The 26818-nt window shown below is 39.5% G+C and overlaps 1 protein-coding gene across 4 annotated transcripts in view; it reads right to left on the bottom strand.

Annotated features, from left to right (window-relative positions):
- Window positions 1-26818, bottom strand: part of TMTC1 (transmembrane O-mannosyltransferase targeting cadherins 1) — a 210272-nt gene that overhangs the window by 56007 nt on the left and 127447 nt on the right. For 3 of the 4 annotated variants that reach the window (XM_078376280.1, XM_072999904.2, XM_078376281.1), the window contains 2 exons: window positions 23879-24043; window positions 17919-18032 (listed from right to left, as the gene is read on the bottom strand). In XM_078376280.1, coding sequence (XP_078232406.1) covers window positions 17919-18032; window positions 23879-24043 — 279 coding nt within the window. The remainder of the gene's footprint in view (window positions 1-17918; window positions 18033-23878; window positions 24044-26818) is intronic. The other variant, XM_078376279.1, reaches the window with a different exon arrangement.

Raw genomic sequence — 26818 nt, 5'->3', positions numbered from 1 at the left:
ACAACAAGAACCACAGCTTAGTTACCCATCACTTTTTACAGTAGCTACCTAGGCTGGCACAATTACTACCATGTTACTTTCAAATTATTTTTAATCAATTTATTTTTAAAAATATATTTAAAAATAGGAAGAAGGCAAAAAGATAACAAAATAAACATCCAAATGCCCTCCCAAAAGCCGTATCTTAGACTCAAAGCAGGCTAGATGTTCTACCAACCAGATGAGCTAGTGTCCAATTTGCCCCAACAAACTTTGTAACACATCGAAGGCTTTTATGCCTCACTCCTGAAGCCCCTTCTGTTTCATCAAGTAAAATGGAAATATTTTAAGGGACAGGCCTCAGGTCTGGATACATCCAGTTCCCCTGCTCTCCAAGAGTTCCTGTGGGTGAACACATTGCTGGTGTTCGTATATCAACTGCTTTGACTGCGGAGCTCTTTATGATGGGTGGACTGAAGCTAGGTTTAGCTCATGAATTTCTGATTCCTCAATAGTGCTCAGACACCCCACCCCATATTAACCCTGCAGGCACTGCTGAATCTGTGTTCAGGAAATTGCTGGACTCTAGGATCAACATTGATTTTCAATATAAGGTTGGACGGCAACCTAACAAAGATGCTGGTACAGTGGATCTCCCACAAAAGCGTGGTTTGGACTAGATGACCTTGTAGACTATTTCCACAACTTGGATTCTCAGAAATTACAGAGCATTTATTTTTCAGCAGTATATAATAGTTATTCCAGAATAGATTTCATATTCACATCTCAAGATTTAATTCCTAAAATAATTAATACTGAGATTAATTCTATAAAAACAACAGATCATGCTTTGATGTCAATGGAAATTGAGATTATAAAGACTCTAAAAAATGGAGAATGGATATTAACATTTTCCAGTACCCAGAGGTAATAGAAAAAATAAAGAATGGTTAGAATTATTGACAATAAATGAAGCAGGAGGTACAAAATTAGGTCTGTTGTGGGACACGATGAAAATCCTATAAACTGAAAAAAAATTAAGGAGATAAACGTGAAAAAACTGGAAGAATTGAGAAATTTGGAAAGCAAATTATTTTTAGAAAGAAATAGAAGGATATTGGCAGAAATTCAGGCAAAGAGAAAGGAACTAGAAAATGTACAAACAGAGAAAGTTCAGAGGGATCTAATGTATATAAAGAAGAATTTTTTGAATTTAGCAATAAAAACTCAAAATTATTAGCTAGAATGTGAAAAAATAGAAGATTAAAAACACTTGGGGTAATTAAAGATAGAACAGGCAAGAGGTGCAATATAATGAAATATAAATTGAAGATTTTTCAAGAATTTTATCAGAAATTATGTAAAGGAAACAATGTACTGTACTAAAAGAGGATATAGAAAATTATATAAATGAGAGTTTAAAAACTAAATTATTGGAATGTGATAAAAGAATATTAGAAGAGATTAAAGAAGAAGAAATTTCTGAAGTCATTAATAAACTGAGGAAATAGTAAAACACCAGGCCCTTATGGATTGGGTCCAGAATATTATAAACATCTTAGTTCCATTTTGATACCTAAGCTAAAAATGTTTTATAATAAAATAATGGAAGGAGAGACAATGCCACCTTCTTGGAAACACTTATTAACAATTCTTATTCCAAAACCCAACAAGGATCTAACAGATTTGGGATCTTATAGACCTATATTGCTAATAAATCAAGATACAGTACCAAGATTTTTACTGCTATATTAGCAAATAGATTAAATAGACTTATAGCAAATTATATTAAAGAGGATCAATGTGGCTTTATAAAGGGAAGACAAATGGATAATTTAACCAGGTGAGTTTTGAACATTATATATGTGGTAGAAAAGGAAAAAACAAAGGCAACTGTTTTATCACTAGACATATTTAAGGCCTTTGTGTGGAATGACCAACATTAAATCTGCTTATAAAGTGTTGGGGATTTGGTAGAAGATTTATTGGGGTTATAGATCAATTATATTCAATTATATTGGAACGGATTAACCAGTTTTCAATGCATCTCTATGGGAAAATGCGTTTCGCTTAACGATGTTTTCCCATAGCGATGCTTTTTTAAAACCAATTAACATTGTTAAGCGAGGCACCACTGTATAACCTAATTTTGGAACAAGAGGAAAAAGAGACTGAAATAGAAGGTTTGAAATCAATTTGGGAACATGATTTAAAGACAGAAATTGAAACAGAGGACTGGACAAAAATTTGGAAGTTTTAAGATTAATGTTGGTAAGAATAAAGGAAAAAATGAACATTAGTTTAAGGTGCTACGTGACTCCAGTGAAATTGAACGTAATAAATTCAGACTATTCTAAGGTCTGTTGGAAATGTGATGAATTGGCACGTATTATCATATGTGGTGGGAGTGTAAATTGATTCAGAAATTTTGGAAATTGATTTTTAAGGAAATATGTGATATATTTGGAAAAGATATCCAACTTATTTCTAAAATTGCTTTGCTTCAATTTTGATAATATAGAACTTGATTATAGCTCAAAGGAATTGATTTCTAATTTTATGAGAAGTGCTAGAGTATTAATAGCTAGATTCTGGAAAGATAAAAATGATATTAAATTAGAAGATTGGTATAATGAAGTATGGGACATTGCGTTAAATGATAAACTGACTACTGAACTTAAGATGAAAAGAGAAGAAATGTTTAAATATTTTTATGCTGTTTGGGGTAGATTTATTGAATTTGTGTTAGTGAAAGGAATTTTTAAAAAAGAAAATAAAAAAAGAAAATACAGAGCATTGGGATACAACTACACAACAGTGTGACTGCCCAAAAATAACTATATAAAACAAGCAACGTTGAAATGACTGAGTCTTGCAGCAATAGGTACATTTAAGGGTCATTGCTACTATTACCTTCAGACTCTAAGAAACCATTATAAAAGACAAATTCTGATGTTAAAATAACACATTTGGAACATGGACAGCCACAGCTCTCATAAATGCAGCAGCACAGAACATTTTTTGCTTGTAAAAAGGGGAACAATAACAGAAGTTGGCTAATGGTATTGGCATTTGAATTCTTTCCAGAAATAAATCCCAGATGGTATTCAAGGTCACCTGCAGCCCCTTGCTGAAAAGTATGAGGAACGTAAAGACTGAAGTTTAAAATGAAGTTTAAATGAACCCAGACATTCCTGGTTTAAAATACGGTATAAATAAAAACCTTAAAGGGAAGCACATGACAAGTCTTAGCAGGGAACACTTGGGGGGGCAGTACAGTATTTGCCTAGCTCCTATTTTAAAGCAGAAGAAGGTGTATCCTGATGTGAAATCCTCAGGAATTCTATTGCTTAAATCAGTGGTTCTTAACCTTTTTGAAAGAAACGCCCCCTTGAGCCATTGAGGAAGTTATCATCGCCCCCCCTCCCCGCGCTGATATCTTATTTATTTATTTATTTATTTATTTATTTATTTATTTATTTATTTATTTATTTATTTATTTATTTATTTATTTATTTATTTATTTATTTATTTATTTGAGACACTTAAATCCAATGACCCCTGAAAACAAAATTCAATTCCAAGAAAATGAAATGCCCCCCAAAAAGTAACATTCAATGATTTAGTTGCAAGTGAATTTTAAGACGCAAAAAGAAATATAAAAAGGGCATAAAAACAAACTGCAGTGCAGGAACGAAAACTTTCAAGACGAAAACTCTGAAACTAAATTAAGATTGGAGGAAAAAATACGTATATTCATGCACACTGGAAAAAGGCTGCAGCCATCTTCACAGGTTTGGCTTGCTCCAGCGCCCCCCTACCGCCCCCCCTTCTGCTCCAGCGCCCCCATGCCGCCCCTTTTCGTTTTACCACCCCCCTGAAAAATGAAATCGCCCCCTGGGGGGCATTATCGCCCACGTTAAGAACCACTGGCTTAAGTCACTGCTCTCATCCCTCCCTTCCACATCACAGGCCAGAAAATAGAGATGTAAAGTCAGCTAACTTGTTTCCCCACACACACACACAATCCAAGCTAATTCCAGAAACCTTCAGACATCAGAGTTTTCCTTTGCACAAAGTGTCAACATTTTGAAGAAATACCATGACAATAAAAGATGCTGAAGGCCTCTGATATAATTCAGATGCTCTGAAAATGGAGGACAAATATGGACAATTTAAAATGGCCTAAACAAAACACAGCTTAGGTATCTGGCTGCCAAGTCAGAGGCTGAGAGTTCAGTTCCCCTCTGTACATCCCAGAAGAGCCAGCCTGTGTGGTCTTGGGCAAGCTACACAGTCCCAGGATGGTAAACCAGTTCTGACTACTGTACTCTGTACCTAGAACATCCTGAAAACAGTGGCCATAAGTTAGAACTGACATAACTGCACATGGTTATTGAAACAAAACAAAGGGTGGCTGGATAGCTCAGTGAGTTTGTTAACTGGCTGCAGAAACAGAGGTTGAGAGGTTGAGTTCCACTGACAAGAGCCAGCCCTTGACCCACATGGCCTGAGAACAGAAAAAGGAATGAGAACCACTTCTGAGTACTCAATACCTAGGAAATCGAGGAAAGACGTTGGAGTCAACTTAACAATATTTACATATTAAACAAAATGAAAGCAAAAGAATCACTATGTTAAAGACTAGCTGATTTATTTCAGTATGAGCTTTTGTTGTTGTTGCTGCTGCTGCTGGTTTAACTTCTATACCACAGGACTAGAGCAGGGGTCCCCAACCTTTTTAACCCCGCGGACCGGCTGGGGAAGTAGGGGCATCCCCTGTGCCCGTGAGCATGCACGAATGAGTGCTCTCTCTTGCACGTGTGTGCACATGAGTAAATGGTAGTGTAGCACTTGTGTGGGTGCACTCTCTCTCAATTGCATGCACAAAAGGCGCCGCAGCACTCACACGGGCACGTTGGAACACGTGCATAGGCATAAACAGGCTGTGTGGGGGTGAGTGCGTGCAGGGGGAGGCTAGAGATCTGTCTTCGCGGCCCAGTCCAGCTCAGACCATGGACCGGTACTGGGCCACAGACCAGGGGTTGGGGGCCTCTGTGCTAGAGCATTCTCTGGACTGTTTACAAGATAATTATGCAAACAACACTTTGCCCCCCAGTGAGCTGGGAACTCATTTTAACAGCCTCAGAAGGATGGAATGCTGATTCAGAGGGATAGAAAGCTCTTGTGGGCCAGAAGTTGGGGTGGGGTTTCTTTAATTTCTAAATACTGATATCAGCAGGATGACGACGACGACAACAACAACAACAACAACAACAACAACAACAACAACAATAATAATAATAATACAGGAAGGGTGTGATGTTCAGCTGAGGTCAAAGTTAAGGACCCTTGTCTTGGGAAAAAGAGGGATCAATCTGTTGTTTGAACTACTTTACTTTTTGTGATATAACTTTAAGAAACCATTATTCTTTAAACCAAAGTGTGGCTTCCCCCCCTCCTCTACTGGACATATAGATGTCAAAACAAAGACTGTATTTCCTGAAGAGCTTCAGTAGGTTTTTTAAGGCACTATATAAACAGACAAAGCAAACACTTAGCAAAAACAAAGCACTCTGGACTTCAGGATCTCTCAACAGCTGGATCTTTAAGGAACCACACCCAATTCCAAAGAAGATGGAGTTGCTATTTAAGTCTCTTTTTTAGACAGGTTCTGCATGCTGTAACATGATATATATAGTTGGCACACTACCGCAAGTGTTCCCTGGGGAAACATGCTTCAGAATAAGGCTTCACCGAAAATTACCCAAGGGGAGAGGGTTAAAAAACCCACATTTTTTCCCACAACTGCTGCTCTAAAATATGTGTTTGAGTAAAAAGCACAAGTAAAGATTTCAGTCTTTTAGAATGCGGGAAGACTTTGCAGAGAAAAGGAAAAAAAGAAGAAAGCACAGGAAGCTCCCATCATCCATAACTACAGGGTGGTCAGAGTCACCATAAAAAGGATCGCTACTTTATAAAATCAAACCATTTCTACAACAGGAAAATATTTGAAGTAACAAAAAGGAAAAGTTATCTGCATTTTGCTATTTACTTTAGTTTCCAGTAATTCACTCAGGAATGCTTATGTAACACCACTCCAAGAATGGGCAAAGATGTGAACCTCACAAAAACAGTATTAATCTAGTTTTGGCAATGCCCACTATGGCTGTGACTATATGGTCAAATAGCGCTAGATTTGCTCCGCTTATAAAATGGGTGAATTCAAAGTACTGTATTTTTTACTGACCATATGACACAAAGGCCAATGTAGCGATCAGCCCCGCCCTCACCTGTCCATCACAGCTGAGCAGGGAAGTTGGAGCCAATGAGAGGACGGAAGGTGGAGCCAAGGGGGAGGAGGGGGCTGGATATAAAGGCTGGTGTATGGAGGCTGAGAGAGAGATTCTGTGAGTGAGAGACAGTGTGAAACTTAAAAGTGAACTTAAGAGTGAGTTAGAGGTCTGCAAGAACGCTGAATGGAACAGAGAGTTAATAGAGTTTTAAAGTTAAAGTAGAATTGACTTAGATACAAGTGATTAGCAACTGTGATTTACCTATTGCGTAATAATCCTATATGAACTTCCCTGATCTAATAAATAACTTAAGTTTTAAAACCACACATGTCTCCTTGATCAAATGGTATTAAAGCAGTAATACCTGGTGGCAGCGAAGAAAGAAGAAGAGCGAGAATCTCGTGAAGGCCTGGGGGAATAGGGGCTTCAGGGGAAATCGCCACAGCCAGTTTGAATTCATCCAACGTTTTTTCTACCAAAGTGGCTTTTTTTCTCTGACATTGGGGAGCTTCTACTTTTTTCAAGCCAGAACCAACTGAATGGGCTTTTCCCATGTGGTTAATTGTGATTATGTTCTTATAAAGATGGCGGAGGCGTTCTGTAAATGGTGTTTCAGTGACATGGGCAGTTGGGGCATGATGTTCAGGTTTGGAGGAACGTGTCCCTGTATTTCCTCTCTTTTCCGATCGCCCTTTGAATTTCTTAATTTAATTTATTTTTTAATTTCTTACATATATGAGATAAGAGTTAGCTCACACAATCACCTTACCACTGGGTCCTCATTATTATTATAATATCCTGCATTATATCCTCCATTTACGCCCCTGTCATTTCCCTGTCAAGTCAGCAAAGGCAGGACCAGAGGAAGGGGAAAAAAAGAAGGACAATAGACTGAAATGCAAATCACATCACATCCAGTATGAACAGTGAACCCTCAAATCAATGTGCAGGCCCTGCGTGACCACTGACTGCAATTTCAAATGTAATACACCCTGTGAATTAAATTGCGGCAAAGCCAAATCGCTCTGATTCAGCTTTCCAGTGTAGTCACATTCCAGTTTGGATTTCATTGTGGTTAAAATGGCACAATTCATGTTGGACTATTCGCAAATAAACAGCTTTCTGCTGCTGACAGGCAACTATGGCTTGGATACACAGAAGCAGAGCACAATCTCCCTCGTCAATTTCTAGCAAGGTGATTGGAGATTACATCTTATAATTTATCTTCTAAACCTACTGTGCCTCTTCCACTTCCCTCAGGGCCAAGCAAGGCAGGCTGTTAAATGTACAGCTGCCTTTAACATGTACCTAGTATTTTTTCCTTTAAAGTAAAGCTGTAGGGGAAAACAAGATCAGGATTGAGTTTATACTGTGCAAGAATAATTTTTTTAAAACTCCATATGCAATCTCCACCTCCATACTAATGAGAGTGAGCTACATGTGGGCCAACAGATGTTGCTGGGCTGTGATTCTCATCAGTCCTAGTTGGCATAGCTAATGGAGAAGACTCATGAGAGTTGCCGTCCTGCAATATCCGGAACAGGGGCTCCCAACCTTGGGTCGACAGACATTCCTGGACTAAAGCTCTCAGAAGCCTTCACCACTAGCTGCGCTGGCCAGGATTTCTGGCAGTTATAGGCCAAGAACATCTGGGAACCATTGATCTGGAGGGACACAAGCTCCCCATTTTTCCCTCTCCAAAGTTGTTTGCTATTATGTGATATCGAGTCACCTATGACTTATGGCGACACTATGAACAATAAGTCTCCAAAATGTCCTGTCTTCAACAGTCTTGCTCAGCGCTTGTCTCCCCAAAGTGACATTATCCTCAAGGAGGCATCTTCTACTGGCTTCACTGGAAGCCTTAGTCCTAGGAAACTAGCAGTTTTGCAATGCTATTTCCAGCAGGACCACAGTGTGTGTGTGTGTGTGTGGGGGGGGGGGGTAAAAAACAAAGCAAACAAAAACCCTCCACTTTATTTTCTAATCCTGATCTCACATACACTTGGGTTCTTAAAAAAAACCTGCCTAGTTAATGAAATCATACATTTAACCTTTTATCCTCATGTCCACAGTCTGTAGTTCAAGGTGCATATGAATAAACAAAAAATGCCATACACTTTTAGGAATTAGGACAGAAACATGAGATTACAACTTTGCAATCAGAAAAGAAGTTGCCTTAAGAACTAAGGGACATTTTATTATCCTTCAATGATAATTAGGAACTCTACAAACTGCATATTTACATACTTTTATTTGGTGATTGTTCATCAGGAGGTAAGCAATCACTTTATTTACATGTTAATTGTGCAAACACACCCTTGAAGAATATTTATCTGGAGCAATAACATTTTATCAGACTCCAATTGTGAAGCTGACCTACTCTCTGTTTCTGCATTTAGACTGCTACAGTATTTTATTTATGGTGGTGCTATCTGCTTGGTTTCATCTATGATAAGTTCTCAATGAGTGGCAAAGACTGTACAGTATTGTTTCACATGGCCTTTGGTGTCTAAAATTATTTCAGAAGACAGCCTATAATAGAATGTTCTTCATCTGTTTTGAAAAGAATTTTAGCTTTTAAAAAATGATTTCTAAAAACCACTTTTGTTCTTTAAAAAACATGTTATAGCCTTTCTGTCATTCGTGTGCATTGCCTTGTAGCCCTTCAAGGGCTGGGGTGAGATGCAAGATACAAATATTTGTTAAAAAAAATTATAAATAATCATCCGACTGGAAGTAGTTCTACAATATCTCAGGCAAGAAAAAAATGTTTTATAAAAACAAAGCCAAAGCAGAATTTAGGGAAGCCATTCCAAGTTCAGAAGTGACTGTCCAGTATAAAATGGCCTAGATGGCTTTTGCACATGAGCATGTGCTATGGTCACCACTCAACGTTTCAAATAAGAGCCACAGTGAGTGTAGAGAAGGGTAGCAAGTTGCTGAACGGAGGGCAATGGCAAGCAGCAGAAAACAAGGGGTGTGGCTCTACTCATTGCCTGGGTTGTGTTTAACAGAGATGATGGAGAATGCATGCACATTTCAACATGAAAGGCTTTTCGAATGGCATATTAATAAGCATTCAGCAGCCCCAAAATTTAGCATCCCAATATTCATATTCTTTCCTCATACATATTAATATGCATGCATGGTGATCATGAGCTACACTTTATTTCATCCAAGATTTTTTTTTAATCTTATTGCGGCAGGATGTTTCACGCAGACCTGCCAACAACGCTCTCAAGTATTTTAAGATTAACCTTGGGGGGAAAATCTACACCTCCCAATACTCTGTATTCTTTTGCAGCATCTATCTCCTTTCACACCCCTAGAAAAAGGAGAAGAAGGATCAGCATGCTTTTTTTCCAACCACAGTATGCCTGGCAAACTACAAAAGACCTCTGTTGCGGTAATCTGTCTTTATTGCTTTGCTGCAAGTGGGCTTAAAGGTTTATAATGATTACCACCATTCCACAATATCAGCCACTTGTGAACTACGACTTGAGTCAGAGCTCAGTTTGCCTTCCCCAAAAGAAAAGGCTTTAAAAGATGGACTTAGGACGCTTGAACAGTCTGGATTTGGCACAAAAAAGAGTTCTTGTCTCCAGACAAATACATTTGCACGTTGAAGTTTGTTCCATGTTGTTTAGACCTCCTTCCCATATGGTTCTGCAACTGCTACAGCAGCTTTGCAACAGTTCACAGGATTACAATAATGTACAATACAGCAATCAAACCTCTCTATTTCTGCTTTATACTTCTCCTAAAAGGTGATTCATCAGCAAGTGTATGCATTTCCTGTGAAGAGTTCTCTACATGAGTAAAGAACAATGCTTAAGAACTCTCATTTAAAAACTATATAATACAACCATAGAATCAATGAGTTGGAAGGGGCCTCTAAGGCCATTGCATTCAACCCGCTGCTCAAGGCAGGAATCCAAATCAAAACAGATCTGACCAATGGTTCTCCAGTTTTCTCTTGAACGCCTCCAGCATTGGAACACTCACCACCACCATAATGAGCAGGGTGTTGAACTGGACATAAGAGAACTTGGTTTAAATCCCCAAGAGTCATTATATGCACTGAGTAACCTTGAGCCAGTCACTCTAACTAACCCTGACCAACCTCACAAGACTGTTGTAATGAACTGTGGTGGAGAGGCAGGTCCATAGTTTCAGCACAGTAGAGAAAAGGCAGAATATATCAAACAAACAAAAAATTTGCATCCCACCCCCTTTGGAAAAAGGTTGAAGAAAGTCAGTGATTGAAATCTAATGTGGAATGGCACTTTTAAGAACATACATGAATATCCATCTGATGCTGTAGTCTTCAAGGGAGAGTTAAAGTCACATTTTAGTAGATGCTATAATACTTTGCCAACAAAACAAAAAACACAGCAACATTTGAGATTTTTTTAGCTAACAAAAAACTCAAAAAAGACAATAGGAGGGGGAATAGGATCAAGGTTTGTTCCATTATGCACAAAATGGATAAAGTGGAGGGGGGCAATTACTTCTTCACACTGCACACCATCTGGGGGTCAGGCTGGACAGATTCCCTGCAGATGTAAGGGTCTCTTTAAGGAGATTGCTTCCATTACAGTGATTTTCTCTGATATGATGAGGTGCATGCCTTTCTGGATGTCTGATCACACCTTAGGTCCATGAGTGGCTACTAGTTAGGCAAGCAAATGTGAAATATGTGAGCTCAGAGACAATACGCACTAAAAAGGGGAGCAACCGCAGAAAAAGGCATTGTCCTCACACCCTGATTGTGGAGGCATCCCAGAGATCTGTTCGAACAGTGGTCCCCAACCATGGGCCTCCAGATGTTCTTGGACTTCAGCTCCCAGAAATCCTGGCCAGCAGAGGTGGTGGTGAAGGTTTCTGGGAACTGTAGTCCAAGAACATCTGGAGGCCCAAGGTTGGGGACCACTGTGTTCGAAGACATGCCCAGAGACATCTCATTGGCTGTTCTGAAAAGCAGGATTTTGGATTTGACTTTATCCAATAGGGTTTGTTTGTTTGTTTAATACCCCGCCCATCTGGTCTTGCGACCATTCTAGGCGGCTTCCAGATATATAAATAAAAACATACAAAGGGTTCTCCTTACATTCTCACATATTTGACATCTTTCCCAGTCTCCTGGAAAAAAAGTTGTGGGAGTTCAACTGGAATTTTTCTTTGAAGTGTCTGAATATGCATATAAAATTTCATCCCAATTTCTCTGGCTATGAAGGCTGTTTTGAGTTGCATTTTACATCTGTCTTCTCCTCCTTGAACACTGGGGAGGTAATATAACTGACATTTGTTTAGGAAATGTGGTACATGGCTCTGATTGCACATATCATCTTTCTGTTCTATTATTCCTCAGGGCAGATATGATATTGCTCTTTCCCAAGTACTGGGGGAAGGGATGAGCAGGAGTACATATTTGAAATGCATAACGTTCTAATAAAGCTGCATGCAAACTTTCCTTCCATTGCTCTGACGTCCCAAAGAAAGCTGCACTGAATTGTCTTATATAGGTTTCTCCTCACAGATGAAAAAGATGGAGAGAGCTGTCACTGAATTAGAAAGACAGACTTGTGACTCATGTGTACTCAGTCTTATTCTGTTATCTAAATTTTCAATGCAGTTTTAATTTGACAACTGCATTGAAAATTTAGATAGCAGAATAAGACTGAGTACATGTGAGTCACAAGTCTGTCTTTCAAATTCAGTAAACAGAAGTAAACAGAAGCAGAACCTGGAACCATTACAATTTGTAAACTATAATTCCAACAAGCATCCGGCTAGTATGGCCAGCATGAGAAGTCTGGATGATGTAGTGCAAAACTGTAACATTTGAAACAAAAGGAGAACTTTAAAGCTTTCCTGCCTAGGGAAAAATGAGAGCAGCACGCATCTAACCATTTTCTCTTTGAGAGAACATGATCTGTTCCCAGGCATAATTCAAAGTGCTGGTTCTAACCTATAAAGCCCCCAAACAGCTTGGACCCAAGCTATCTAAAGCACCGCATCTCCCTTTAGGAGCCTGCTCGAATGTTAAGATCATCAGGAGAGAGACCTTTGTCTCAGGCTCGCTACCTCCACAAGTGGGTTTGGTGGGGACGCAGGAAAAGGCCATCACAGTTGCTGGTTCCAGACTCTGGAACTACTTCTCATAGGAGGGCAGGCTGGCCCCCTCTGATCTCTCCTCCCGCAAGCATAGACCTTTATCTTCATGCAAGCTTCTCCTTAGTGATGGCTACCTGAAAGGGGTTTTTAACGGTTTTATGTGCTTTGAATGTGTTGTTGGTGTTGTTATTGTTTGCTGTTGTTTTTTAAGTATGGTATTTGTTTGATCTTTTTTTAGTATTTGTACACAGACTGTGGTTAGCTTTAAATATTGTCTTTTAATATTGTAAGCCACTATGGATCCTTTTTAAGGAGAAAGGTGGGGTAAAAATATTTATATAAACAAATTGTTTCACAGACCACCATGTAAATCTGTTTTCAAGCATGGAAGAGGGTCAAAAAGAGAGAGAGAAGAAGACTTTTAAGGACCATGGCACACTTGCCAAGGACAGGGCAGGGTGCTCTGTCTTGCCTCCTCAGCAAAGTCTAGCATCACTACCAAAGCAAGTCCATGGAGCTGGGCACAGGATTGTGAAGAACACTTTCTCGCCCATGATAAAAAGAGGAACTTCACTTTCATCATGGAGAATGACCCATATACTGGAAGAACATCTCTATTCAGTCTTTTCTTGAGGCTAAACAAGCCCAATTCTTTCAGCCTTTCCTCATAAGGCCTGATTTCCAGCCCCCTGATCATCTTCAGTGCCCACCCCTGAACTTGTCCCAATTTCTTAGCATCCATGTTGAAGTGTGGTGTCCAGAACTGCACACAGTACTCAAGGTGAGGCCCAACCAGTGCTGAATAGACAGGGACTAGCACCTTGTGGGATTTGGAAACTATACTTTTATTAATGCAGCCTAAAATAGCATTAGCCTTTTTTGTAGCCACATCACACTGTTGGCTCATATTTAGCTAGTGATTTACTACAATTCACAGATCCTTCTTGTTTGTTGTTTTGCTGAGCCAGGTATCACCCATCTTGTAATTATGCAATTGGTTTCTTTTTTCCGAGGTGCAGTACTTTGCACTTATCCCTGTTGAATTTCATTCTGTTGCTTCTGGCTCAGTGCTCCATCCTATCAAGGTCATTTTGAATTTTGTTTCTGTCTTCCAGGGGATTAGCTATTCCGCCCAATTGATGTATGCAGCCCACACCTAGTTAACTTGCTAATCATAATATCATGGGGCACTTTGTCAAAAGCTTTGTTGAAGTCAAGATATAATACATCTACAGCATTCCCTCTGTCTATCAGGGAGGTGACTTGATCAAAAAATGAGATCAAATTACATAGTTTGGTAGGATTTGTTCTTGACAAATCCGTGTTGGCTTCTAGTTTGCTGCATAGTACATTGAACAACATTAGGCCCACTGAATCTGTAGGAATTTGTTGGGTTAACCAACTCCTCCATAAATTCCATTGATTCAAATGGGCCCTTCTAGTTACAACTTACTATGCTAAAGTTAGAGTAGGTCCATTCAAATCAATGGAACTTACAGAGGTGCTGATTTACCAAATCCCCATTGATTCAGTTAGCCTATTCTAGTGTAGTTTAGCATAAGTAAACAGTAGGATTCTAGCAAGTAGTCACCCCCGATCCCTACTCTTCTTCTTCTGTGTTACTTACAGACATGGGTAAAATCCATGTCTATGAGTCACACCAAAGAAGAGTAATGATGATGATATGCCATGTGAACAGCACCTAGACACTCAAAAACTCATTAGAGTCTGAAAATAAGAAGGGCAACTTGTGGATCAGAAACCAATCCAGCAAGGATGATGTGCATTCAACCCAGTCCAACTGTCCCAGATGTTTGTGGAAACCAACGACATATCTTTATCTTGCCTTAGAACATGTACTGTATTTTGGGAACCAGGTCTGAAACAACAGTTACACAAGGCAGCCCAGAATGATCCCAATTACACGCTGGGTCACCTCATCCACCTGGGATAACGAAGCACAGTGCCTGCACTGGCAATTATCTGCATGGTTCACTAGCGCAGCAAATATTAGGCCAGTATTTCCCTGTTTGAACAATACCCCAACAGTATAAAGAATAAGGCTGTTTTGCCTGTTTACTTCATTAGCATATCCAGTGCTTTACAATCTTTAGTATAAAATCTCCTTGTCTGAATGTCAACAGCAAGTATACATACCTCTCCTACATGCTATTCAATTACTTGGAATATCCCCATGTTTCCTCTTTCCTTACATTGGATTCATCTATAGTCAAAGCTTTACCCTTCAATAGAAAATCCTTCTCTGAAACATGGATTACTGACAAATGTCCAGGTTTTATAACCTAACATGCTTTGCCAGCAACCTGACAAATACTTTTTACAGCCCAGCTACTGCAACTATCTTCCAGCAAGGAAGGAAATCAACATACTAGAATGAATCCATGTTTATTTTGCCCACATAGCTTGGTTGCTATAGTTAAAATGGTAACAGATCAGAGCAGGCAACCAAGGCTTAATTTCAAGTTGCCAAGCAACCATATACTCGTTAGAAAAGTACTTTCAGCTACCAGCAACTTTGGAAAATGCACTGCTGGTCCTCCGTGAGGCAGAAAGAACAGGATGACGTTCACAAGGCTCTGTGAGTGACTGGCATGGGCTGTATATCTAATGATGCTTAATTAACTCTCCTGGCAAATCAATCCCCCCAAAACAGCCTCCATAATTAGAGCTCTGCCAAGTAGAAGACAGCACAGCAGCGACAGCAACTTGATGCTTGCTGAGTTTCCAAGGGGGAGGGGGTGGGATCTCTGAAAGCAATTACTATGTGCTGAGACTGATTCAAAACCAGATGGCTGCACTTAACTGCCAGTAAAGGAGAAGACTGTACATTGATGTCAATAGAATGAATACAAGCAAATCATTATCTGGTGACTACATTTCAGCCAGGAAAAACCAAACTGCATCTCAGGCCACAGTCATTACTATTATTTACTATAATAACAGCATCACCAACAGGTATGCTGTTACATTAAGTTGCATAGGCAAAACAGATAGATCAACACCTACCATAGCCAGCCTAAGGTATTTTGCTGCCTAAAATAGAGTATATGGCATCAGTCTCTAAGGAGCATAATATTCAAGACCAGTCAAGTCATTCTGACACTCAAGGCATAACATATTGTACACAACTCTCACCACCATCAAGTTTAGGCATTACACAATAAACCATGCGTTGGCACCCAAAACCAACATCTTCACATAGTCATGGGACTCTGCTTAATGCCAGGACCACCGCTTACTTCACAGGTTCCCAACCTTGTGTCCTGAGATGCTTTTGCATTAAAACTCCCAGAAGCTTTCACCACTAGCTATGTTGGCCAGGATTTATGGGAGTTATAGTCCAAGAACAACTGGAGACCGAAAGTTGGGAACCATTGTCTTGATCTCGTATTTTGATCAGGTCACCTCCCTGATAGACAGAGGGAATGCTGTAGACGTAGTATACCTTGACTTCAGCAAAGCTTTTGACAAAGTGCCCCATGATATCCTGATTAGCAAGCTAACTAGGTGCAGGCTGGACAAATCAAGTGTCAGGTGGATACACAATTGGCTACAGAATCGTACTCAGGAGGGTGATGATTAATGGGACCTTCTCTAACTGGGAGGAGGTAACTAGTGGGGTACCCAAAGCAGTCCTGGGCCCGGTGCTCTTCAATATTTTTATTAAGGACTTGGATGAGGGAGTGCAGGGAATGCTTGTCAAATTTGCAGATGATACCAAATTGGGTGGAATGGCTAATCCCCTAGAAGACAGAAACAAAAATTCAAAATGACCTTGATAGGATGGAGCACTGGGCCAGAAGCAACAAAATGAAATTCAACAGGGACAAGTGCAAAGTAATGCACCTCAGAAAAACTTGGATAATCACGTGGCAGATATGCTTTGATTGTATTCCTGTGTTGAGCAGGGGCTGGAATTGATAGCCTTGTAGGCCCCTTCCAACTTCACTTTTCTATGATTCTAAGATTGTCTTAGTTAGCCCTCTCCCCAAGTCTTTATAATCAAAGGCACACATTAGGGAAAACAACAAAAGGAGGTAGGCAAGGAGTATTATGGGGAAAATATGGACAAAACATGACTACATTTTGCTTCTTGTATAAGGTAACAAATCATTTCTATTCTGCTTTTCTGTCTCAACCGGAGGAACTCAAGCAGACAACCAGGAAGGAAGATAAAGAGATGAACCCAAAAGCCGGGCAGAAAGGTGGATTTCTAGGAGGGTTTGATGGGAAGGAGAGAGACCTGTTCAGGGAGGAAGCTCTATGTGTGTCTAGAAAGAAACAAAGCAGAAGACCTTCTGTCAAATGGGAAGCTCAGAAATGGAGGTCACAGGCAGATACCTCATGGTAATAAAAAAAAAAAAAAACACAGAGCGAGAGGATAGAGAGCAAGCTATTCTGAAAAACCCACCTCAACCATTCTGAATGCATAGCTCATAGTTCCCCAATTCTTTGCAGTTTAGCCTCAAGGAAAGAAATGAAATTCCAAGAGGAAAGCAGCTAAATTTATTTAGGCTCCACATTCAGGCTTTTTAAATAGTCTAGTAATGAAGTGCAAGTTCTTGGCTGACTAAAATTCTAAGAAGCATCTTGCTGCTATGGAAAGCATGTTCATGTGACTTTAAAAGCACCTGGCTCAGGGCCAAACTAGACTTACACTGGTGATGTGTAGTGTGAACAGTGTCTCTCTCTCTCTCTTTTCTTCAAATGAAAAACAGCTGGGTAATAAACCAGTCTGAGTGGAGGAATGGGATGTAGGAGCAATTTACTTAACCCACTTCCCATCTGCCATTTGTCTGCTCAAAACTTACCCCTCCTAAGAAACTCTTCTTCCATTCAACTCCAGTATGACACAGCTAACAGGTATCTCATAGCAACAGTGCTAAACATTTTAAATTATTTATTTATTTGTTGCATACGGAGAAATGCTAAAAATCCACCAAGCAACGCAAATAAAAAAATAAAGAAGATGAAAACATTGCAGCACCTTCCTAACTAGAGTAACTTCTGTATTTTAATGCAAGCTTTTGTGGACAAAGTCCACTTCCTTAGACATGTCAATGAAAGCTCACATTAAAATGCAGTATAGGCATTAGTCTTTAAGGTGCTGCAAAGTTTTTGTCATTGTTGTTCTTTATTTTTATTTTGTTTTTGCCTGATACGCTAGCACAGACTAACACGGCTATCTCTTCTAAATCCACCAAGAAAGTAAGTCAAGTAAGCCCATTCTGAAAAGACGCTTTCCTAGGTACCTGTTCCCATTTACCATGGAAAACCAAAACAAGGGCCAGAGTTTGGCGATCTTACCTTTTTGTACTACAACACTCAGAATTCTCTAGCCACTATAGACTACAGTGTCCAGAATCCCCCAGCCAGCATGGCTAGGACAGAGGATTATGGGAGTTACAGTCCATGCTGGCTCGAAAATTCTGGGAGTTTTATTTTTTTAAAAGTAGCATTTTCAAGATCTAATAAGGAGGATAGTGATAATGGATAACTTACTCAAGTGCTGTTTTGTAGTGGTAGATGGCTTCACTGTCACGGCCTTGGTCTTTCAGAAAATTGGCATAGTTGTAGTGGACCTTGGCATTGTGGGGCAGAGTCTGAACCCCTGACCTACCAACGAGAAAACATAAAGAAAACATAAATTTCAGATCCCTGCTGTGAAAGCCTTCGGGAATACATTAAAACATAAATTGTTTTGCTTCTTACTATGAAGTATTTGTCTCTTGTTAATATGCCCCAGAGAGTATCAAACTAAGAATGAAGCCTTCTAGAAAACTGGGGTAGGCTGGGGGACAGTACAGTCATGTCCCGCTGGACGATTACCCCGTTTAACGATGAATCCACTTAACATTGATGTTTTTGCGATTGCTTTTGCGATCGCAAAACGATGGTTTAAATGGGTTTTTTTCACTGTGCGATGATCGGTTCCCTGCTTCGGGAATCGATTTTCGCTTTATGACTATCAGCAAACAGCTGATCGTCAGGTTTCAAAATGGCCACCGACTGAAGAAAATGCCCCCCCCGCTGTTTTTAGGACTGATTTTTCGCACTACAGACACCAGAAAATGGCCACCCTATGGATGATCTTCGCTGGACGAGCAGGTATTCAGCCCACTGGAACGCATTGAACGGTTTTCAATGTGTTTCAATGGTTTTTCTAATTTCGTTCGACGACGTTTTCGCTCTACAGCGGTTTCGCTGGAACGAATTAACATCATCAAGCGAGGCACCACTGTATATCAAATTATATTTTTGAATTGCAGTGTCCCCAGTCCTGCAAAGAATTCCACACTTGGAATAAGTAACCACATATTATGGTCACACTGCAGATATTCTTCTATAAGCATGTACGGTACTCAGAGCAAAATAAAGGGAGGAAGAAGGACTGTGTCACCTAGATGTGGAAATGCCCAGCATACACATTGTAGGTCTGAAAAAAATACATTTTACTGTCTGGTGCAAAGGATAAGATGGCACACTGTTCATTCCATGCCAATGAGATGCACATTTGAATTTTAAATCCACAATAGTTATGGGAGAGCAGCCTCTGCTGCACCTGAGAACAGACAAGCATAATACCATCATGACTCCCTGAATTCAGCACTCATCAGATTGTGAAAACTAAGCAGGGTTGTGGCTGGTTGCTTCTTGGATGGGAGACCACAAGGAGTACCAGGGATTTCCAGATGGGGCTAAGAAAGTTTCCTGCTTTTATATCTGGAGATCTGCTACCAGCCAGAGTTTACTGGCTAGATGGACCAACAGTTTGACTCAGTATAAATAAGGCAGCTCCTTCTGTTGTTTAAGGGACACGGCAGACTACTCCACGCATACAGATCTGCCTTCCCCTACCTTGATTCTTCTCTCCAGCATTGATTGCCTGTCACAGCTTTCTTGTCTTTCTAACAACATGGCCAATCTTATAGCAATCCGAGTTTCTGAGATTGCAAAAAGTCCCAGCTTTGACAGGCACCAGTTTTTTTCCATGGGGGGGGGGAGAATAAGTGGACAGAGCATATGTTCTCAGATACAGGAGCACAATGGGTCATCAGTCAGTTGGGCATGATTGTCTGAATGAACTGCAGAGTCGGAGCAAGGATGGAGAGGAACCAACGCTTAGGAGAGTACAAACTACCAGCCTTTGGGCGACACAGATAAGAAGTGCTATTGCATATGTCCTGTTTCTTCTTAGCAACTGGTCAGTCATTGTGTGAACACGGTTCTTACGTTCTCAAGCTCTTTAAAGAACAGTGGCTTTTCAATTTTACAAAATATTTTAAAAAGGTTTAGATGTTACTTATCCCAAAAGCGAGCAGAGCTAGGAGAAAAAGTTATTCTTTGGAAAACAACTCTCTAAATACCCAGTGACCATGCTCACTGGGGTATCTGGGAAGTTGTATTCTATAAATTTACTTGTCCCATCTTTAAAGGGAAAGTAAAGAAAGTACTGCCAGTTCTGGCTAAACATCTCCTTTTGAGATACCTGTTCACTATGACAAAGATAATATGCAAATATACAGCTATCCTGTATTCTAAGATTCTCCTATAATTCAACATTAGTGTTCAGTTTTGGAAGTGATCACATGAGCAGTTTGTAAATTTAAAATAGCTCAGTGGTTTAAGTCTCTGGCTGCAGAGCCAGAGGTTGGGAGTTTGATTCCCCACGGTGTCTCTTTAAAAGGGACTGGATTTGATGATCTATAGGGTCCCTTTCAGTTCTGCAATTCTAAGATGATGATGATGATGATGATCTGCAGGAGAAACTCTCCCTACAAATGCTAAAAGGGAATCCCTCAAGCACAACACCACATTCTGATCCTTAGGAGATTTCCCTTATACAGTGGTGCCTCGGTTAACAATTACCTCATTAAACGATGAATCCACTTTATGATGGTTTTTTTGTGATCGCTATTGCGATTGCAAAACAATGGTTCAATGGGGAAAATTCGCATGATGGCGATCGGTTCCCTGCTTCGGGAACTGATTCTTCGCATTATGATGGTTTTCAAACAGCTGATCAGCAGCTCTCAAAATGGCCGCCCACTGTGTTTAGGACAGATTCCTCGCTTAACAGGCACCGGAAAATGGCTACCTTATGGAGGATCTTCACTGCACAATGAGGTATTTCGCCCATTGGGACAGTTTTTAATTCATTTCAATGGGTTTTTTAATTTCGCTTGATGACGATTTCGTTTAACAGTGATTTGAATGGAACAGATTATTGTAGTCAAGCAAGGCACCACTGTATTTAAATCTTCACACAAAAATTGATTCTGAAATGCTTGTGCAGAGAAATTCAAGACAAGTGACAATTTTAAAACATGGGGCCTGATCTACTCAGGAAATCATTTTCTAATTAGAAAAGGAAATAATAAAGAATCATACACCAGCCAAGTGGAGAAAGGCACAGAACAAATAACAAGGGAATACAAAACGTTTCCCCATTTCTATTTCCTCCGGGCTTTCAGTTCATATTTTCCTGGCACATTTGCCCAGCATGAATTCTTAAACTATAATATTGTTCCTCCAGAAAAGGCATAGCAACTGAAATGATTGAGGGAGAGAAAGCAAAGAAAAATAAATAAAGACAGATATGCTATGTTTCAGAACAATGTCTCTATGTGATTTCCTTCCTAATTGATTGGTGTGGTTTTTCTCACAGACCAGACTGCAATGCAGTATAATGGTATACACTAATGCAAACGATGCTCACAAGGCTAAATAGATGCTGGTTTTTGTATGTCATGAAGAAGATCTAATTTAAGTTCAGCAGTGGAATGCTACACTATGGGAAGAGGATTTTACACCTTCTGAAACTGGAGCTTTATGCTCTTGAGGTTCATTGTGCCAGTCATTAGGAGACATTTTGGTGTCTGTTTTCTTTTAAAACACTCTAATCTCTTTTCTATAATTATTTACAGTTCTGTTAACACAAAAGATGTCTACTGACTCTCTGTTTCCCATCAAATAAAGTAATCTATTTTTATTTTATAGCTGGTTGATTTGGTTTGTTTTTGTTTTTTAAAAGATTTATTCTCCCGCCCCACATATTCTTTGCTTCTAACATCCATAGGTAGCGCTCCAGGTAAAACCCAAAATCATACTACAGTATCATCTTACTAAGCTGCATTTGAATGCTTGCAGACTCTTCTCTTCCACAACAATCTCCAGACACCATATAGATAACATGGATTCAAAATCATGTCATGGATTTCCCCCTCACTCAATGCCAATTTGCTTTTTTGCCTAATGAAGAGATGTGGAGAGCTATAATGTTTGCATCTCTTTTTGACAACTTTTGGTTAGCCTAATAAAGGTATTATCTTAAAGTTGATTGTGGATTTTTTCTTAAGTTTCAAATGTATGTCTGCTTTATATCTTTTAGAAGGCAAAAAAACCTGGATAGCTAGTAATACCTACAAATTGAGATTCCCAGGAAATGAAACAAATTATGACAAGTCAGCCAATTAAAATTGGACTGCCGCTAAAAGAAATATACTGAAGATAGCTCTTTTACTTTTATTTTTCCTCGTCCTCGGAATCACCACCACCAGTAACAAGTTTTCCACCATGACAAACTGTTTGCTGACCAACCTCTTGTTAAATTGCCTTCCACTGATCTTTCAACAGTATGTTTCAAATCTATTACATAATTCTGTTTGCTATGCAAAAAAACAAGACACCACAGTATGCTCCACACTAAAAGCAACAGAAATACTCTAATTTAGATCACTGGTTCTTAACCTTGGGTTACTCAGGAGTTTTGGACTGCAACTCCCAGAAGCCTTCACCACCAGCTGTCCTGACTGGGGTTTCTGGGAGTTGCAGTTCAAAAGCATCCGAGTAACAAAGGTTAAGAACCTCTGATTTAGATGATGCCAGGGGAAATTATTCATGGTGTTCTGTAAATTTGGCTCAACTGGCAAACTTACTAATTAGAAAGAAACTATTATTAGACAGAGAAATTCTAGAGAACAGTATTTCAAAGGTTTGGTTGCCTCTTACAGATATTACCATTTGGTGATGCATTATCTTGCTATCTCTCACTGTCACCTATTTCTTTTTATTCACTAATTACTTATCAGTTTCCTTTTTAGCCAGTAGGTTAGGTTAGTAAGCTAGGGCTTTCCTGCTTACTATCCTAAAGCCAGGACAACCTTGAAAAGCAGATCAGGCTAAGAGGAGAATTAATTGTTAACAAATGAGTTGTATGGATGAATGGGTATTTGAATCTGTGTCTCCAAGTTCTAAACTCAGGCATTAATTCATAAATGCATTGATCCAACAGAAAATAGAATCTCAACCTCTCATGTCCAATACTTTAAAGTATATACTACAACATTCTGTGGTCAAAATACGTAAATCTAATATCTAACAAGACTATATTAGTGCAATTTAACCAGTCACTAAATGGTAGGTCAAGAGCTATATATATTCACTAATTAAATGGCTCTACTCTTCTTGGGGGACAACAGAGGATGAGATAGTTGGACAATGTCATCGAAGCTGCCAGAATGAATTTGACACAACTCCGGGAGGCAGTGGAGGAGGGCCTGGTGTGCTCTGCTCCATGGGGTCACAAAGAGTCGGACACGACTAAACGACGACGACTCTTCTTGGGACTAGAAACTGGACTTTGGTCATACTATACAGCTTATAGGCCAAAACACATAAGGCTGAAATCCTCTTGCACAGCTCCATGAAAACAATGGAAATGATGCCATCAACGGCAAATAGGCACTAATTAAAGGTTTCTTTCTGAAAGTACAGGATGTATGTGACTTGTACAGAATGCAATTAAGTCACATGTACCCTGAAATTGCCAAAGGGAGCCTTTAATTGGGCAATTTGCTGCTGCTGATAACAGCATGCCTATTGCGGGCACAGAATTGCACACAATATTTAAGCCTATATTTCTTTTTTTAAATAATATTTGTTTCAGAACCAAAAAAAAACCCCGAATACAAAAAAAACAAAATACTTGCTATATAATCTAAACTACCGTGCACCCTATACCCACGGGACCCCTTAGATTAGAACAATACTTTTAATGCTGTTCCTTTCCAAAACTGTATTAATTGTTGTTTAGAGGCCTTCCCCTTTCCTTTCACTAATACAAATTCAACAAATCTACCCCAATAGCATAAAAATATTTGAACTTATTTCCCCTCTTTTCATCTTAAGTTCAGTAGTTAATTTTTCATTTAGTGCAATGTCACATACTTCATTATACCAATCTTCTAATTTAGTATCATTTTGTCTTTCCAGAATCTAGCTATTAATATTCTAGCACTTGTCATAAAATTAGAAATCAATTCCTTTGAACAATAATCATATTCTGTAAGCCTATATTTCTAAGACATGAAAATTATACATGCGCAGAACAGCTAAGGTTTGGGGCAATTGCACAAAACAAAACAAACACACCTCCACCTCAATCCTGCAATCAATCCTACCTGAACAAGGATTCTCTTGACAACCAGATTTCATTCTGTTTCACAGTTTTCCAAGAGAGTAACAGCAGCAGGAAAGCTGAGATTGTTATGGCTGTGGCTCTCCATTTATTCAGCCATGTGCAGAGCTTATTTAAGCCATGGACCAAGAGAATGCAATACCCCATACTGCAAAAGGAAACAGAAAGGAAAATAATAGTTTAATTATGTTTTGCATTTGAGATACAGTGGCTGTGTTTCTTTCCAACGGATTGGCATAACTAGCAGGAGGGTAGATCCCTTGCATTTATCTAATTTTGAATTATAATACAGGATTTAAATTGATAAAGCTTTGCATGCAGGCTATTCAATCATCCCATCAATGTATAAGCAATTATACCAGGATGCTTCTAATTAACTGCACTTTCCTCCTGCTCCTGGACCATGACATTGTATTTAACTGTTTCGGAATAAACCATGGTTTGATGCGCATTCAAATTACCCTGGCAGATTCAAAAGTTATTAGCCACAGTTTCCCAGAAAGAAAAACCAGGAAACATTGGTTAACTGAGGAGTTCAAGTTATAGGCTCACGGGGGAGCAAAAACTCATTCATAGCACAACGTATTTAACTAGGATGTGTCAGTTCAAACTCTCCCAGTATCTTACCTCAGAGAAAATGGAGTTAATATTCATCTGCCGCTTTCCTCACTCATCTATACAATCAGATTAACACAATAAACAGCAACACTGCCCTACTGGCGCTTTCTCTGCTGTCAAAATCAAAATCATGACATGAAGTAAAGGCACAATGACACAGGGATCAGTGCACTAAGCCAGGCTTTGTACGAAAGAGAGGGCAAAGAAAGCAGCAGCTGCTCCAGGTTGTTCATAACAATCAACTTTAGTCATATTATCAAAAACCTCTGTAATGTCAGGTTGTTGTTTTGTAGAGGAGAAGCATTACATCATATTTAGGAAATGAGAGTGGTTTCAACTGTGTTTATTTAGATTGCAAATCTGGAAGCTGCTCCCTTCTCTGTATACTGGCAGTAATCTCTCTTTCTCGGACAATAAAAGCTAGGCAGACTCATGGTCCTGCTATTGTACAGAGATAGGACATACCAGCTGTTTCATCTTTTTAACACATAATTTATCTTGGCACAACACCTGTGCAATTCTGTAAGGACACGATAGCTCCCCATGCAATAAAAAACAGTGAGATACTTAGTTAGAAAAGAGCACAGGTTATTTTTCAGCCATTTCTGAAACAGATAGTCATGGGCGGGTGGCCAATCAAGGCAGTGATGGGCATGCCCCCTTCATTCAATTATGGATGGATTTTCCATGTGCTTTTCAAACGGAAGCAAGAAAAGGAGTGCTGATCAGTGTGGAAGTGAAGTGACAAAAGATACAGTAGGAAATACAGTGGTTAGGGAAAGACCTACACAATACAAGAAAGTGTGCTGTCTGAATTCCCTCTCTATTAAAATACACACTTGTCCCAACAAGTTGCTGTTTCGAAATAAGTTTCAATCAAGCTCCACTGAATATGATACCCACTGTCCAGTTCATAACTGCTAGGGGCAGTGTCCAAGATTAACGTTGCCAAATTCTGTTCTGAGTTTAGTATTCTTAAAATGTAGACGGAGTTACAGTACTTGTATAGGTTGCAAAGTCTGGTATGACACAGATTAGATACAAAACATAGGAACAGTCAAACTTTCTTACTTAAATGCAGGTCACCGCCAAACATGTCAACCCTGCTGTTTGTCTGTATGCTTGTCTGTCACTCTGTCTGCTTACTTGCTTAAAACATTTATAGCCTTCCCTATATGAAGGGATCACAGGGCAGATTACAGAGCTGTATAAAACAATTAAAAAACCTAAGATGTTTAAAATAGTGAAAAATTACGTACATTTAAAACACACAATTAAACCATTAAAACCTGGCAGGCATAATCTTTCACTCCAACCGTTCTAATAAATATGTTTTGATTTGGCACTGAAATGATGTCAGTGTTGGTGCTAATCAAGTCTCCAAGATGAGGGTGTTCCATGGTCTGCTATTATTATTTCTACGTATTTCCTGAAAGTAGCTGATGGAAGCATTGGGTGCTTCTGCTTTTACCCAAAGCAATGCCTCCAGAAAACTGGAATGATATGAACTTCCCAAAAGGCCTTTGGTTTGAAACTCAAAGTGCCCCGCTCCCTATTTAGAACTGTAATCACTGTCTACATCATGTTGATTCACACACACTGGGTGATCTGAAGAGACACTGTGAGCTTCAGAGGAAATATATCAGAACTGCATTAAAGACCATCATTTCAAGGCAGTTCTTTGTACCAGTTAAGACTCCTGCACATAGTTCCATGTAAGGAGAGTAGAGGGTAGCCCATCCAAGGCAGGTGAAGGAGTACCACTGCTACATGAAACGGGCATCCCGCTGTGCTTGATGAGAGGCCAATGTTAATTGGGGCATGGCTAGAAGGCCCCACTTCAGCATAGTATCATTTATACCATGATGTCATCTATGGCAGGAGTCAGACCTGTTCAAAGTTTCTTCCTATTAAAACCTGTGATTGCTAAAATTTACTACTATTTAGAAAGTTAACTAAAACATGGTTTAACATTATATGAATAAGTCTGCATGAATCACAGGACTGAAGGTTTCTGCTTCAGTACTAACTAAAGTTCTCTGTGATGTGCACTCTTGGGGAACTGGTGTTAAAACTAAGTAGGATTAGATGTTCTACATTGGTTTTAATAGCTGTACCTAGAAGAGGGAACACTTCTGTCCAACACTAACACTGGACATCATGTACAACTGTGTTCTTAAGTGGAACTGGAGAGTTTCCAGTTTGTCTCTCCTACAAACAATGCTGTGAAGAACTGAAAGGGTTTGGAAACAGGCAGGTTTGGAATTTATGCAGGCATGTTCATACTAATATTATTTCTGAATCT

Source organism: Pogona vitticeps, chromosome 5 (assembly GCF_051106095.1).
Source record: "Pogona vitticeps strain Pit_001003342236 chromosome 5, PviZW2.1, whole genome shotgun sequence".
In the NCBI taxonomy this organism is placed as follows: Eukaryota; Metazoa; Chordata; class Lepidosauria; order Squamata; family Agamidae; genus Pogona; species Pogona vitticeps.
The sequence above is the reverse complement of the archived record's forward strand: the minus strand, read 5'-3'. Positions and strand labels throughout refer to the sequence as shown.